The sequence below is a fragment of the Syngnathus floridae genome, chromosome 1 (genome assembly GCF_059516105.1).
Source record: "Syngnathus floridae isolate MCC-2025c chromosome 1, RoL_Sflo_1.0, whole genome shotgun sequence".
NCBI lineage: Eukaryota > Metazoa > Chordata > Actinopteri > Syngnathiformes > Syngnathidae > Syngnathus > Syngnathus floridae.
Window position 1 is genome coordinate 20638809 of NC_142413.1, and position 16301 is coordinate 20655109.

Sequence of the window (16301 nt, forward strand, 5' to 3'; positions counted from 1 at the left end):
TTCCCCATCTACTATTCCTTCGTGCAGTGTTTTTCATTACATGTATATTAACAAAGGTGATACGGTGATCACTGGTCTAGGACGTCCGCCTCACAGTTCAGAGGTGAAGAGTTCGATTCCGGCTCCGGTCTTCCTGTGTGGAGTTTGCATGTTCTCCCTGTGCCAGCGTGGGTTTCCTCCCACACCTACATTCCAAAAACACGCAGTTTGCTGACTGACCACTCCAAATTGCCCGTAGGAGTGAGTTTGAGTGCAAATAGTTGTTTGTGCCCTGCAACTGGCTCGCGACCAGTTCAGTTGGGGTCTACACTCACATCAATTGTAAACTTGTTCTTTGAACCTATAGTTAGTACATGGAGAGAAATGCTTGTAAAAAATGAGTTAATACATGGGGGGAAATGCTGTAATGTCCGTCCGTCCGTCCGTCCGTCCGTCCGTCCGTCCGTCCATCCATCCATCCATCCATCCATCCATCCATCCATCCATCCATCCATCCATCCATCCATCCATCCGAAACGCTTATCCGCACAATGGTTGAGGGTATGCTGGAGCCTATCCCGGCACTCTTTTGAGCGGTAGGCGGGGAACACCCAACTGAGTTCATATTTGCTGGCAGTCATTTAATTCTTATTAATGGCAGTCTAAAAGTTGACTTTGACCCTGCAGCAAATAAACAACATGGGTGACAAGTCGTTTCATGAAATAAATTGCACTAATACACCATTTTTGGAATCTTCCCCAAGACATTCAGATATTGTGTACGAGCAGGAATAAATCCAAGTAAAAAAGCAAGCTTTGAGATTTGTGAAGAATTAAGATTTTTTTTTTTTTTTTGGTCATTGTGCTTTTTATACATGATTTGAATGGTTCACATCAATCACAGCATGGAAAATGGTGTTGGCCATTGGTTGCAATTGATCAGTTTGGTTTTTACCTCGTGAACAAGTACAGGAGAGAAAGGTAGAAAAAGATACGTGAATGAAAAAACAGGATCAAAATTGTATCATCTAGTAAATTGAGCCCAGCGAAATATTTTTCTTAGACTTTCCTGATTGCATTATGAATGTGTTGAGCAAGGTTGTGGTGTGTGTGTGCACACCACAAACAGAAGGCGGGCGGGTGTGTGTATTAGCTTCAGGCTGGCGTGAGAACTGAAGAGCTCCTCGTTGTCAGCTGTGAGCCTGCACACATCATGCAGAAAAAGGCGTTGTAAGAAGGGTGGGGAAAAAGTCCTAAGGGACAGCTTGCATGTGGACAAGGGCGAGATATATTTCAGCCACTGAAGGCTGTATGGAAATACCGTTTTGATGTTCGAACATGCAGTTACAGCATGTACAGACAGGTACAAGAAAGATGCAAGACAATTTAGCATAAGTTTTTCCAGGTCAAATTAGAAGCGGGTGTGGTTTCAGCCGACATTCTCCAATATCCAATTTACAAGACAGGCATACTTTAGAAAAAAAGAAATCACTAGAACATATTGCTGCAATTTCTAGTACTACCGTAATTTCCGGACTATAAGTCGCGGTTTTTTTCATAGTTTGGGTGGGGGGGCGACTTATACTCAGGAGCGACTTATATATGTTTTTTTTTCACAAATTTTTACTTGATCATTAAGACATCACTTAAAAGTATAGTTGACCACTTCCCATGTTATTTTTAGTATAGTTGATCACTTAACATGCTTTTATATCTTTATCTTGAACATATTCAAAACATAAAAAATAGAGAAAACATCAAATAAAGCAATTAACACTTTAAAGCACCATACCGAAGTCCACTGTCTGTTTGCTCCTCCTATATTTATTATTATTATTTATTATTATTTGTTTATTTATCATTTATTCAACACTCTTATTTATTCATTGTTTATGCCTTCTTGGGTTTTTTTGTGTTGCTTGTATGGATATGTGTACTATCTCACCGAGGGATAGTGGGAACGTAATTTCAATCTCTTTGTGTGTCTTGGTATATGAAAAAAAAATCGACAATAAAGCAGACTTTGTCTTTGATAAAACAACCAAATAAACAAAACAAAAAACTACGTTTAAAAAATATATATATTTTCAGACGAAACTGGATGAGGGCGCTTTAAATTTCACCGTTGGCCGTGACTCATCAACTGGGTGGGCTTAAGAAAAATGGCACCAAAAAGAAAGTCATATTTTGCAAGTTACAAACTTCAAGTTGTAAAATATGCAGCTGAAAACAGTAATCGAGCAGCAGAAAGAAAGTTTGGAGAACCGTGATGTACCAATGGATTACTATTTCAAGTGACGTCAGTGGCACCGCGCGGCGCGACCCACGTTAGGACGACCGGCATCATTAGCGGTGATCATTTCTCAGTGACACGGAGGACAAAGAGTTTAAAGGAATTAAGGATTTGGAGTGACATAGAAGGTTTGAAAAACTATTATGGCTTTTACGCACGCCCGGTCCTACTCTCCTGAGTCGGGGGCCGGCGCTCGGTCGAATGGCTGTCCGCGAACGGTGCATGGGGCTCGGTCATGGCCATTACGCACGCCCGGTCTGTCTGGAAGTCCATGCCGCCACACGCTTGGAAGTTTGTTTTGTTTAATAAAGAGCCGTTTACCAAACCCACGTCTATCCTTGTACTTTGTTAACGCTACAATATAGTTATATAGTAGATCTGTGGAATAAAGACGAGGCTGACGTCAGGGCGCACGCGCGGCGATGTTGACAAAGGACGAGGAATTTGATCGATGGATTTAATGGATTTAAAGTGCACGGATGGTTTGATAATATTATTGCTTATATTATAGTTATTTGAAATATAGTTTATCTATCGTTATATGAGCCTGTGGAATATTTTGAAGTGCAAGCGCCCTCAGCCACGCGCAGCCATTGTTGACAAAGGCAAATCAATGGATTTAATGAATTGGGGTGACACCGATGGTTTTATAAACATGTTATTTATGTAATGGTTGTCCTAAATCACTCTATATGTTACGTCAGGCCCGTTCTCAGCTCCTCATTTGTGTTTGTCACGTTAGCATACCTATCGTTTAGCCTGTTGCTATCGTATCGAATGATCGATGGATTTAATGAATTGGAGTGACACCAATGGTTTTATAAACATGTTATTCATGTAATAGTTGTCCTTAATCACTCTATATGTTACATCAGGCCCGTTCTCAGCTCTTTGTGTTTGTCACGTTAGCATACCTATCGTTTAGCCTGTTGTTGCTATCGTTTAGCCTGTTGTTGCTCGTTCATGACTGTTTTTGGTGTGGGATTTTGTCGAATAAATTGCCCCCCAAAATGCGACTTATACTCCGGAGCGACTTATATATGTTTTTTTTTCACTTTTGGGGCATTTTATGGCTGGTGCGACTTATACTCCGGAGCGACATATAGTCCGGAAAATACGGTATATACTGGCTGCACAAAGAATCAATTACGTTGAAAATCATACAATATTTTTTTTATTGGCAAACAAAAGAAAACAATTCCTCTTAAACTCAACCATTTACAAAAATCTACACATTAGAAATTTAAACTGTGTACAAAAGGCAATCTGGAAAATGCAGCAATGCACTCAATCATATTGCACTCGTGATTGTTTAGCGCGATCATACAGTATAAGGCAGACAACAACAATCCTCAGCTTTTGTGAAGACACATTGACTTAGCTACAGGTAGATACACTGTACCAACCAGTGGCCTTACAAACAATAGGTGCATTTCAATTCCAGCATCAAGATTAAGAGGAACAGTTTGAGCGTAACAGTACCGATATGCAGTGTTAAACGACAAGGTTAATTGCAAAATGTACCTTTGCGCAGCTCTAGGCACATATCAAAACAGCTGAGAAAAACCTTGTACGTGACTTAAGTGCCTCATAAATATAGTTCCTGAATATATAATTTTACATTAACTAAACTGAAAATAATCGCTACCGACATCATTATGTTTGAAGGTTAAGTTCCTACACTGTGAAAAGAACTGGGTAGCGGTCCTCTTGGAGGCAGAGGACCAAAAAGAAACAAGTCAACATAAATTTAATAAAGTGCCTTCGACAGAGTTCTTGCTCTGTTTCATTTGCAGTGTAGCATTTGGCTTGCAGGTGTTGTGGAAGTAAAACAGTCATTTGTACCGTGCAATGCTGTTCAGAGAAACATGAACCCAGGATCTTTGGTTTTTGTCATCAGTCACATTGTCATTGCTACTATAACAATCTACCATGTATATTTGTCTTTTTTTGTTTTTAACCCCCTTAAGGATCATTGAGTTGTATTTTTCTTTGTGCATAGCATGCAAAATTTCCAGGTTTTCATTTGCTTTGGTCTAAGGACACCTCGATCATGTTTCTGAATCTGGAGTTTTCATTTGAAAGCAAGGTGAGGGGATGGTCGAACTCCAAAATCTAGGGGGAGAAAAAAAGAAAGACAATTTAAGAAAATACATAAAATATCAGACCCGGAATGCAAAGAACACAACAGACTCACTCTATAAATCAACGAGTCTGTTGTGTTTGAAAATTCTCATTTAATTTCTTCAAATAACGTATGTATGCTCATCTATATCTATGCCTGTGACGGATAATGACTGGCAGAAAAATTACACTTCCACGAGATGGTGGAAGATACTATACCGGTTGCCACATACAACAGAACCTTTGGGCTCAGATTGGGTTACGTTAATTTATGTGTAAAATTGATACGAGAATGTCAGTATTTTCAGTATGTACAGTATGTGCTTTGGGAGTTTTGTTTTGGTGGTGTGCCATGAGACGTATGCAAAAGAAGTCATCTCAGGCTACATCCTAGTCGTGGTTTATACATCTACTTAATTCTTGCAAGTGTGACTCTTTCTACCCTCTACTCCTTAGTCTCGCAAAAGCAGCTTTTTGAGCAACAACAAAGCCAGTGAACGTCCGTCGGGATTTGACGAGGGCCAACAGGTGCCACGACACACAGAAATAAGTTATCAAAGGCATAAAGATGCTTTAGGTGACTATCGCAATAGAGCTGCCTCTCCATCTGGATTACTGTTTTGCACTACACGGTTTTGTGAAGCTGGTTGACTTCTGAGATGTGAAGATGTGAGGGGCAAGAAGAAGAGGGTTTGGTTTTCATGCTAGTCACTAGCCATTAGTGCTTCCGGCTACATGCTGGTTACGTTGGGTATCTCTAAATAGGATGTGCACAATAAAAAGGATGGAGGGAAACGTTACAACCTTTTTTGTAAAGGTCATATTTTACTTTGCAGTCAAACCCTTTCCAAAGTTGCAGCAAGTTCTGGTTCTATAGTTATTCCCACACCTTTTCCTCTTCCATAGCAAAAAGAAAACTCCAGCGTTATCTTTTAAATACCATCTGCGCTTAAGTCATACACATTACAAATAATAATTTTTTTGATTTTTGAGACATACTTTATCCAGGTTGAATTACAAACTGCACCACTTTTTGGCTGTTCCATTGTACGCTGATGAACCTTCGAAGTTCCTTGAAAGAGTCTAATTAGCACCATGATTAGACTTGACTACGTGGTAATGGATGCAAGTGTACATTGCCATCAGGTCTGTTTCAATGTGCTAATGGATTTTAAAATGGCGCCACACCTGGCCGTTGTCCATGACCATGACCTTGCTGCAGTTCATTACGGTGTTGAGACGATGGGCGATGATGAGCCGCGTGCAGCTGCCAAATTCACAGCGGATGGTCTCCTGGATCAGGGCGTCAGTCTCGGTGTCGATGGCCGCCGTTGCCTCGTCCAGCATGAGGATCTGAGACAATGTGGCAAATGTTGAATAGCGTATTAGTAGTTTGTAGTGGTTTTAACCATGGTGAGAAAAGATAACAAAAGGTAAAACAAAAGAAAAAGAAAAGCTGGTCTGGGGCAAGTAATGAAGGGTGAACAATGGTAGGAAAGACGAACAAAGGTCTGAGGTGGAAGAAAGGAAATAAAGAAGGAAAAGCACACTTACATGAGAAACAGAACTATGTAAGGATGGATGAAGAAAAGACAGGTGTGACAGATGAAAGGGAGTAGGGAGACAAATAGAAAGCTGCCCACCCACAAGGAAGGCGACTCTGCCTAGCCCACGTAACTGTGTGTGGCTCTACGTCCTTAAATGAAATCAACTAATAAGTGTGCCCTGTGTGTCATAGATAAGAGGAAACAAAGCCAGCAGTAAAGGTCACAACAACACAACGGCTTAGCTCAAGTCACCTATCAAATCATTTAGAGGTCTAATCGAACAGACATAAGGGTGCCCAAACAAAACGTAGACAAGAGAAGGAAGGTAGAAAGGAAAGAAAGGTGAATGGAAGAAGGGGAGTCAGTGAGAAAAAGATGGTCAGAAAATAACTAATAAAATGTTTTAAATAAGCGTTTTGAATAAAGAAAAATGTTGCATGTCTTCAGCCCTGTGAGGATAACCATTTCAGAAAATGGATGAAAAACACTGCATTGCACTTCCCATTCAATGTTAAGGCCTGCAGTTATGATACAGGGCAATAGGGGGCAATGCTGTCTCAGGCTAACTCATGAAAATATGTTGCTTTATTTAAATCATGAACCTCTAATATGAAACGTTCCCTTGAGCTATACGTTCCAAGCAATGGTCTAGTGGTAAATGTGAACAACCGCACCTTGCTGTTGCGCAGCAGCGCTCTGGCCACACAGAAGAGCTGGCGCTCGCCCACCGAGAAGTTCTCGCCGTTCTCCGTCACCTCGGAATGGAGGGAGTGAGGCAGCTGGCTCACCTGAGGAGGATCACACGAGAGTGTCAATGGAGGCTGATTTGCTGCATGGCATGTCATCACTTGCCATCTCTTTGATATGTGTCTTCTCTAGTGCTTCCCAGATCTGCGAGTCGGAGTACTGGTCCCATGGGTCTAAATTGGTCCTGTTGCACAAACAAATGCCCATTTGAGATTAGGACACTCAGGAGGGGTTCACACACTTTTCCAATCACATTGTAACATGGTTTTATGCGAGGGCAGCACGGTGCCCGCTTTGCGATTAGAACACCAGCCTCACAAGTCAAAAGTTCAGGGTTCAAATTTGCAGCCTTTCTCTTTTGTTTCAAAAACATCTCAGTCCATTGAAGACTCCACTTGTTCAGAGATGTTAATGTAAACAGGACGGACACCCATTTAAGGAAGTTCTGTTTTACTGACCATCTGACAATTGGGTTATTATAGTTACTGTTACATTATTTATAATTTACTGCATGTCAGAACACATTTAGTTCATTGTGAGCCATTTGAAATATCTGGACAGTTTTGTCAAGCAAGGACCATAGCGTAAAATCTATTTTCATCAGATAGCAAAGCTTGAACTTTGCTCGAGCAAATATTTCAGAGCGAATCACCTGACAGAACCAATGAAGAGCACGGGCTCTTGAGGGATGATGGCAAGTTTGCTCCGCAGGTCGTCCAGGCCGATTCGGGCAATATTGACTCCGTCAATGGTGATGGAGCCACTCGTCAGCTCCACAAGTCTGAATAGAGCCAGACCCAGAGAGGACTTCCCTGCAGAGGAGGGCGTCAATAGGATGGCAGAGATTGATTCAAAAAGTGAAAGCTGCGGGGTACCAACCTGACCCGGTGCGGCCCACGATGCCGATGGTCTCTCCTGGCTGGACGGTGAAGGACAGACCCTTCAGCACCAACGGCAGGCCGTCGCGGTAACGCATGCCCACATTGTGAAAGGTGATCTTTCCTTGCTCAGGCCAGGAGAGGGCGGGAGTGTTTGACTGACTTTTGCATGGTGCTTCACTTTCTAGAGACTGAGACAAATGATAAAACACGCAAGTGAACATTCAAGTTTAGAAGAATTCAAGAATTTGGACTAATCCTGTCACAACCATGACACATTTTCAGTCATGAGGAGTGTTGCATGTTGAAGCCTGCCACCACGCAAATAAACATTTGCCCGAAAACCATGTACAGGTATGCCGGGACATGCCATGAATCTGACAGCTTTGAGAACCAGGGTACGTTGGCGTATTTGTCACTTACCTTTATATAGTGATTAATTCTCTCTACTGATGTGAAGCGAGCTTCCGTCTCTGTGAGGAGCCTGACAGTGAACTGAAACAGGCCAGTCAGCTGCAGATGAGATGTAGCATTGAGGAGATAGAAAGGGAGAGAGGGAGAAAGAAAGAGGTGAAAGGTTAACGACTGACACCATGCATTTTTAATTATTATTATTAAACACACTCTAGCTACCCATCAATTAATTAATGTATACATTGGTAGTACATTTATAATTCAGATTTTGCATTAAAACTGACAATATCCTTTATGAACTGAAATAATGACACTTGTTTTTCTTTTAGAAAAAGACACAGTACTAGCAAACAGCTGGCGGCACTGGTTAGCACGTCCGCCTCAGTTAGGAGGGTGCGGGTTCGATTTCACCTCTGGCCCTCCCTGTGTGGAGTTTGCATGCTCTCCCCATGCCTGTGTGGGTTTTCCCAGGATCACTCCAGTTTCCTCCCATAGCACAAAAACATGCTTGGTAATTGAGCCCCCCAAATTGCCCCTAGGTGTGAGTGCAGATGGGTTCATCTCTGTGTGCCCTGCAATTGGCTGGTAACCAATCCAGGGTGTTCCCCACCTACTGCTTGATGACTGCTGGGATAGGCTCCAGCATGCCCGCGACCGCCGTAGGGAAAAACGGTACAGATACGGATGGATGGATATTAGCAAGCAACTGCTTTCTAGCAAAATCAATCAATCAATCAATCAATCAATCAATCAATCAATCAATCAATCAATCAATCAATCAATCAATCAATCAATCAATCATTTGAGTTCACATGGACATGAACTGCTGAGCCCATTTGAACTCTGTTGCTAAACAAAACAGCATTACCCATACAAGTAGATCAAATAAAGCGTGGAGAGAAAGTTGAGAATGATCTTCACCCCAAGTTAGATTTTGGCAGTTAGTGGACTGTACATGAGCGGCGGCCGACTTGACAGTGTGGGTTAATGTTCCAGTACAGTCTTTGTCACTTATTCTGCCCAGCTTAGCTGCATTTCTCTATTTCTTTAGTTGTAAAACTCCATTTCAGTTAACATCAATTCCAGTACATGAGCAACAATGTATAAAAAAATAAAGGCCTCCCCAAAATAGACGCCTCCCCACCCCAACCACTATTTGAAATAAGGCATATAGTATAGCTGATTATTCATGTCAAATTTATACCACAAAAAAGTAAAATAACCAAGAGACTTACTATGTGGTTATGACCTAGTTTCAAAGCAGACGTGACTGTGTTGCACTTTTGGCTCACGATGTGCCTTTTGCGAGCTTTAAATGGACGCCGCTCATCGCTCTTGCTATAAAAGTGTATTCCCAGTATTCGTGACCTCATTAGTCATGTGAGAAAAGGCTCCGGTGTCATGTAGTTTAATTGTGGCATGTGGAAAAGGCTTACGAACCTGCACCGCATACGACATGGCCAGGCCCGCATAGGCGGGAGGTATCTGCTGGTGCATGAAGACAATCATGAGAGCGACGGCGGAGATGAGTAAGATGCTGATGAGGTCGAGGCGGACAGCCAGCCAACGCATAGCGCAGCTAAAGAGGTAGTTGGAGGCCTGGTTATTGTCCAGCAATTCCTGATATCTGCCAAACAGAAGCAAAAACTCATTTAATCCTTACTCACTGAGGGCTCCTGAACAAACCTCAGAGAAATATGACCAGCAGAGATAAAAGGATAACTGTTTAGGGATCCCCACTGGGGGCGGTGAGACTAAAGTAAGTAAAAGTGCGCTTGCACGGAAGCCATTATATTTATTAAGCTCACCGTTGGAGGAAGTCACGCTTCCTTCCATAGGCGTGAATGATGGAGAGGCCCTGGAGGCTGCTGGTGATGTGAGAGGTGAATGGCGACTGGCTGATGTTCTCCAGCCGTTTCAGCTCACGAATCAAAACCCTGACAAAAAAAAAAAAAAAATGGACATCTCCTTTACTTTGAATTATTTGTCAGAATCCAGATTCAGTGTCTCAATTCACACATAGGACATTTGATTGGCTAGATACACATTGATTCTTAAGCACAAATAAATAATTTATAATTTTTCAAAATTATTCATTAACTATAGAGAATGTATCGTGGTTCATACATTCACATCAATGATGTAGAGTGAGTGAAAACTTTTTTTTTTTTTTTTCCAGAATTATTTCATCCACATTTCCCCACCAAGTTGTTAGTGAGCTAACATGCGCAAATGTCACCTCACTAATGATGCTGTCGGACTGTTTTCTTCCCATTCAATAAACGGTTGATATTGCATGACTGACAGATGTTCCCCCCCCCCCCCTACTCCTTTCAGGTGGAGAAATGCTGACTTATAGAGGCAATATCTGATGTGCCTTTGAAGATCTGAGAAGAATTAGACATCTTGTGAACACACCAGTGCTAAAAACAACCTTGACAAATGGGTATTAGAATTAGCAGGGATGACAAATGACTGCTAAGCTTTTCTATCCTGAGATATTTTTTCTCCTGGCAGAGTGCTGGTTGTTTTCCACTATCATAATAATATTCTGAGCATCATCACAAACAGATGGACATCCAGAGGGACCCTGGACACAGCGAAGTAGTTTGAGTGAGATACATAGTATATTGACTAAAGGTGGGAGTCGTGTCATCTACTTTTAGAGGCCTCGACTAGAAGGTCATTTGCTTTTCTCCCAAAAGCTGAGAAAAGAGATGCAACGAACATGACGCTTTGCCTCTTGGATGTGTTGATCTTGACAAACATGTTTACGCTCTGGGCAGTTTCATTTCAAAATTTATTAGTAATAAAAAAGCTGCTTTAGAAGTGTGGGTAATTTTGACAGGAGTTTGATGTAACATGGCCACAAATCTTGGGAAGATCGCTTTAAAAATTGCCAAGGGTGATCATTACTTATTAGTGGGATGAGATCCCTCGTGAGTGCACCGCACATGAAAAAAGTCAGGCTATCATGTCTTTTCTAAATTCAAGCAAGGATAATTGTATCAGACCTACATTGAAGAAGAAAAAAAAAAAAGAAAAAAAAATGCAGTTTGACGCGTTAAGTTGTTAGTCAGAGGCCCGTGCAGTGATTGGGAGCTCGGCTATAAATTTACATCGATTCAAACTCGCCTTGACGACAGCCGTCGGCACATATACACGTACACACACGTACACACACGTACACACACTTACACACGCGCACACACACACGCACACACACACGCACGTGCAATGACATTTATAGTTGACGTCGCCTGATGCTTATCTCCTGATACAAAACAAGGTGCTATAAAAGGTACTTTCATAAATTTGCAGGGCTGAATGTGTGCTCGTTTGTAGACTCAGACACGATAGGCAGTTTTACAATCATAGTGTGTGCCGAGCACAATCAATGAAGAAAAAGGAAACTTGTTTTTGTACACCCTTCTGTCTGAATGGGTTATTTCAGGCAATCAGCATCTACCATGTTCAGGGGAAATCACCTTGCATTGCTTGGAGAACAAAATGAAAGGGATCATAAGTCAGAGATTTGTCCAAATGTCAAGCATCCAGTATTACAAAGATGTAAGTATGGTGCTATTATTCATTAGGGGCAAAGAATAGTCATGATTAGTAACAATATAATACAACCAATTATTAATTAACCTGTAGCAATTACTAGACACTTTTAGAGCCTTTGTAGGACTTGCAATCAAGTTTGATAGCAAAGTTTATTTAATTCATTTTCAATTTAGTCAGATTTTCAAAAGATTATTAGCCTAGCCTAGTGAAGGCCTCTGAATACGGTGGCTTTAAGAGAAAAAAAAACTGCGGTTGGATCATGTACCCAACACCATTAGCAGCATGTACAATGATTGTTGCTGTTATTTTTTAATACGTTTCATGGTTTCAATCAAAATTATTGTTCATTTGTTATGAACAACTGCTATCTTATTATTAAATATACTAAAACATATGATTCAAAATTCAACTCTTTCAATTGCATTAATAAAAATTCAGCTCTATCAATTGCATTAATAAGAATGTCCACATAGGCTTGATCAATATGTTAGATCACATTGTGCCGTTTCCTCACTCATTTAAGGTCCTGGGTAAAACATTTTTGGAACGTTTGCCACACAATCAGAACGTTTAGACAACGGATCTTCAATATACAACCCAGGCTAATGGTTGACATCATTAAACGGGGCTTGTATTTTAACTCCCCCAGTCAATTATGAGGTTGAAAAGTAAAATGAATATATGCATTCAAACAGTGTAGTAAATTACTTTGAGCATTACCGATTCTACTACTATCAATCTAATGTGGTTTTAGTGGGCATAAAATGTCGGAATACAGTACTAAATTAAAAGCATGAGTGGTGATAAAAGCACAAACACAACATTTGTTTTCAAAAATGTCAATTTCCATTCCCCATGTGAATCTAAAACTCCTAATATAATTCTCAAAGTTTGTATATTCGTAACATTCATGTTAAAAACTGTTTCAGGAAGCACATGTGGTCAGTACATTTCTGCAGAATGAGAGGGAACAGACACAAAAGATGAGGAGGATTTATAAAACAAAAAACAAAAACACCAATGGTTCTGTACCACACATGCAGTTTGTTTCTCAATGCCCTTTGATTTCAGTCATCACAACAGCAGAATCAGTTTTATAAGAGAAAACCTTGCATCTTTCCAAAGATGCCAAGGAGCTCATAATCAACCTCTACTGCTCAATTTGTGCAGAGCTGTAGAAAAAGAGAAGCGCCTGTCTGGTCTAAATCATTTATATCAGAGGGGAAGCTGTGAAAAAGGAAACCAGTTACTGATAGCAGTTGGCACACTCGCAAATAAAGATAACAATGCACTTACTGCACTTTTACTCCTTCGGAAAGAACTTGTGCATACAAGCTATCTGCATGATCTAATCCATAATCATGAGATAATATTCTCGGCAGGCCAATTTTACAACCCCTTAATGTTGTCAAACTAAAGCATTGGAGCAAGACTGATGAGAATGTGAGTCCGACTGACCTGCAGACACGGTTGACAAGGCAAAGGAAGGCTCCCAGGGGCAGGATGGAGATGAGGAACCAGGGAAAGACGATACCAACCATTGCCAGGCAGAAAAGCACCAGAGTGAGGTTCTGCAACAGCATCTCAGCTTGCATGGTCAGACGCACATCAACTTTAAGGAGAAAACATCAGCAGCGTCAAAAAGAAGAAGCTACAAAGTCAACTCGAAGCTCAAAAAAACTAACAATAATAATAATGATGATAATAATAATAATAATAATAATAATTTTTACTTAAACAAATTTGGTTCTACAGTAAAATGTGACAGCAGGATATCTCAGATACAGTAATCTCATGCAATTTTGCGCTTCACAAACTGCAGGGTCAATGCATTTGCATTTTTTAGTAGTAGTTACTTAAAGAACATTTTAACGAATTTAATATAACTTACAAATTGGAATCCATGTATGCCAGTGGCCTCAAATGACACTGCCACGGTAACCACAGTGGCTAACATTTTATGTTACAGCCAGGCTACTCTAGCTAGCTGTGTCCAAATTCACAGGCTGGGTCCTCCTAGGGACGCATTTTCGGCCGCATGTCACTTCTGGTGTGACAATGTCAGAGTGCTTTTTCTTACTAAACATAATGCACCTCAGTCAGCTTGACTTTGCTCATAAATGTGGCTAACTATGCTCTATCCAGTGAGAGGATGACAAGAGTGTAGGAAATGATATACCGTAATTTCCGGACTATAAGCCACGACTTTTTTCCAAAATTTTGGACCCTGCGGCTTATAGTCAGGTGCCGCTTATATAAGATTTTTTTTTTTCGTGATTTTTGTGATGACTTGATCACTTTTACTCTTAACACTATTATATACAGTAAAAGCTACAAAACAAACTGACAAATAACTCGTTTTCAAAATCAGACGAGTAAAATCTGGTCAAATATTTTAAAAAAAAGATATTATTAAAAGTGAAGACAATTTGCAATTCTAGTAATGACACACGAATTCGATGCACAATTTGTCTTCGCAAGCCACATAGAATGATGTGGCGGGCCGTATCTGGCCCCCGGGCCTTGAGTTTGACACCTGTGCTCTAAACCCTTTCTCTTACTCTGCCATATCACTCAGAGATTACACAAAGCAGTGGCGCTGTTTGGACCATCTGCATTGTATTAAAACCCAATAATTTAGCATTTAAATTCAATTCTTCTGACATTTTGCTCACCAAAAGCAAGTTGTAATGAATGTGAACTTTTAATGCATTTTATTCAGAAGGTTACTTTGAACCTTAAACGGCGGCGCGGCGTGCTTATGGATTTTTACGGCCTCCGGCCTCCAGGGGGCGCTCTAGCAGAAAGCAAGAGCGAGACAGGCGAAAAAGAGATAATGCGCCCAAGAAGACGTGCTAGTTTATGTTTACATTTCGCGCATCACGCAGAACGCGATCAAGACGGACATTACTGAAAGGAAGCCTTTATACACAAACCGTCATCATGGGGGACAAAAGAAATGCATATGATGCCGCTTTTAAGCCAAAGGCAGTCGATGTTGATGACATTATCCTGTGTCTACTCTGGAGCGTACTTATGGATTTTTACGGCCTCCGGTCTCCAGGGGGCGCTCTAGCAGGAAGCAAGAGCGAGACAGACGAAGAAGAGATAATGCGCCGAAGAAGACGTGCTAGTTTGTGTTTTGATCGTCTCGCGCATCACGCACACACCCGCATTCACACAAAGACAGGAAGCTTTTATACACAAACCGTCATTATGGGGGACGAAAGAAACGCATATGATGCCGCTTTTAAGCTATACGTGTCGCTCGCTAGTTTAATGTAATTTAGCGCTTCGTGCATGAATAAGATTTGCATGAACAGACCCTCTTCACACTCGAAGAAATGCATAAAAGCGACGACGAAAGAGAGACTGAGAAAGTGTGAGGCGAAGGATATCTAACGCTATTCCAATCGGACACTAAGGAGGAAGACTTCGATGGTTTCAGTGCACAGGAGGAAGATGAAGACGGCTCTTTTTTTACATTTACTGGTATGTTTTTTTTAACCAGCCCTGTTAGTGCTGTGCTACCGTGTTGCTGCTGTGTTACCGCCGCGTCTCAGTGACTTTGCTGTGTTACTTTCGTGTTGCTGCGGTATTACTGCCGCGTCACAGGCAGTGTTTGGAAAGAAATGTTAAGGTATGTTATTAAAGCTTTAAAAAAACTTTGTGTCCAGTCTTTCTTTGCTAATAACTCGCGTGCACACTTCCGCGTTGCTGCGGTACTACTGCTGCGTCACAGGCAATGTTTAGAAAGACATGTTCAAGTATGTTATTAAAACGTTAAAAAGGCTTTCTATGTACTGTCTTTCTTTGTAAAAAACTCATGTGCATGTACGGCTTATAGTCCGGTGCGGCTTATGTAAGAAAAAAACTGAAATATCCCTGAATTTTAGCTGGTGCGGTTTATAATCCGGTGCGGTTTATAGTCCGGCAATCACGGTAACCTATCTGTTCTCACCCTCATCCATGTCCTTGGAGAATCTGGTCAGAATGCGGCCCAGAGGCGTGGTGTCAAAAAACCGCATGGGGCTGCGGAGGAGTCGGTGGAACAGATTGTCGTGGAGCACGGAGGCCGCCTTCACTGTGCACTGTCAACATAAACAACACAGCGTTAGCACACGTGAGGCGATACGTGGAACCGTACAGCTGAGAAAAACAGTTGCAGCTTGGAAAAACACAGTTCGTCACGTTCAACACACACAGCATGGGTAGATAAAGATTCATGCTTTCAATGTTTGCAGTTGTGTGTATGTGTGTGGTTCTATGCTGTCAAATCCTCAGCTTTAATGACTTACGCTGACTCTAGCATAAAGGTCGTGACCTTTAAATCGGTTGGCACTTCAGTTTGTTGAGAAATGACGTGGCAGTGGAGAAACAGATTAATTCTATTAATAGCGTATTCAACACTCCCAAGGTTGTCATTGCAGCTCAGGGTATGGGGGGGGGGAATAATCACAGGAACCTCTTTGAAAACGGAGAAATTTCAAGTGCTCTACATTAACATGGCAACTTAACCTCTTGCAAGGAAGGGGCAGCGAGTTAGCTAGTAAAAGCAAAAAGCACACACTAAGGTGCACCTGCTGACACATCAATGGCAGACATTCTGAAGATGGGAAAAAATGATGGACGGATAAATGGAGTTGGTCCAGAGGTGTTTTTCTAATAGTACAGAGGCTGTGGAAGCCAGGACAATGCCAGCCAATTTAACAAGACTACAATTAAAACTTTACATAAAAATTAAAAAAAAAG

General features: G+C 41.3%; 1 protein-coding gene across 1 annotated transcript in view; it reads right to left on the reverse strand.

Annotated features, from left to right (window-relative positions):
- Positions 1–3423: 3423 nt before the first annotated feature.
- Positions 3424–16301, reverse strand: part of LOC148404537 (ATP-binding cassette sub-family C member 5) — a 31818-nt gene continuing 18940 nt past the window's right edge. Inside the window, exons 19-29 of the mRNA XM_088385132.1 lie at positions 15511–15640; positions 13008–13161; positions 9791–9919; positions 9423–9609; positions 7992–8081; positions 7570–7759; positions 7343–7502; positions 6796–6874; positions 6618–6731; positions 5585–5749; positions 3424–4387 (exon numbers count right to left, since the gene is read on the reverse strand). Of these exons, the coding sequence (XP_088241258.1) occupies positions 4295–4387; positions 5585–5749; positions 6618–6731; positions 6796–6874; positions 7343–7502; positions 7570–7759; positions 7992–8081; positions 9423–9609; positions 9791–9919; positions 13008–13161; positions 15511–15640 (1491 nt within the window). The 3' untranslated portion in view covers positions 3424–4294. The remainder of the gene's footprint in view (positions 4388–5584; positions 5750–6617; positions 6732–6795; positions 6875–7342; positions 7503–7569; positions 7760–7991; positions 8082–9422; positions 9610–9790; positions 9920–13007; positions 13162–15510; positions 15641–16301) is intronic.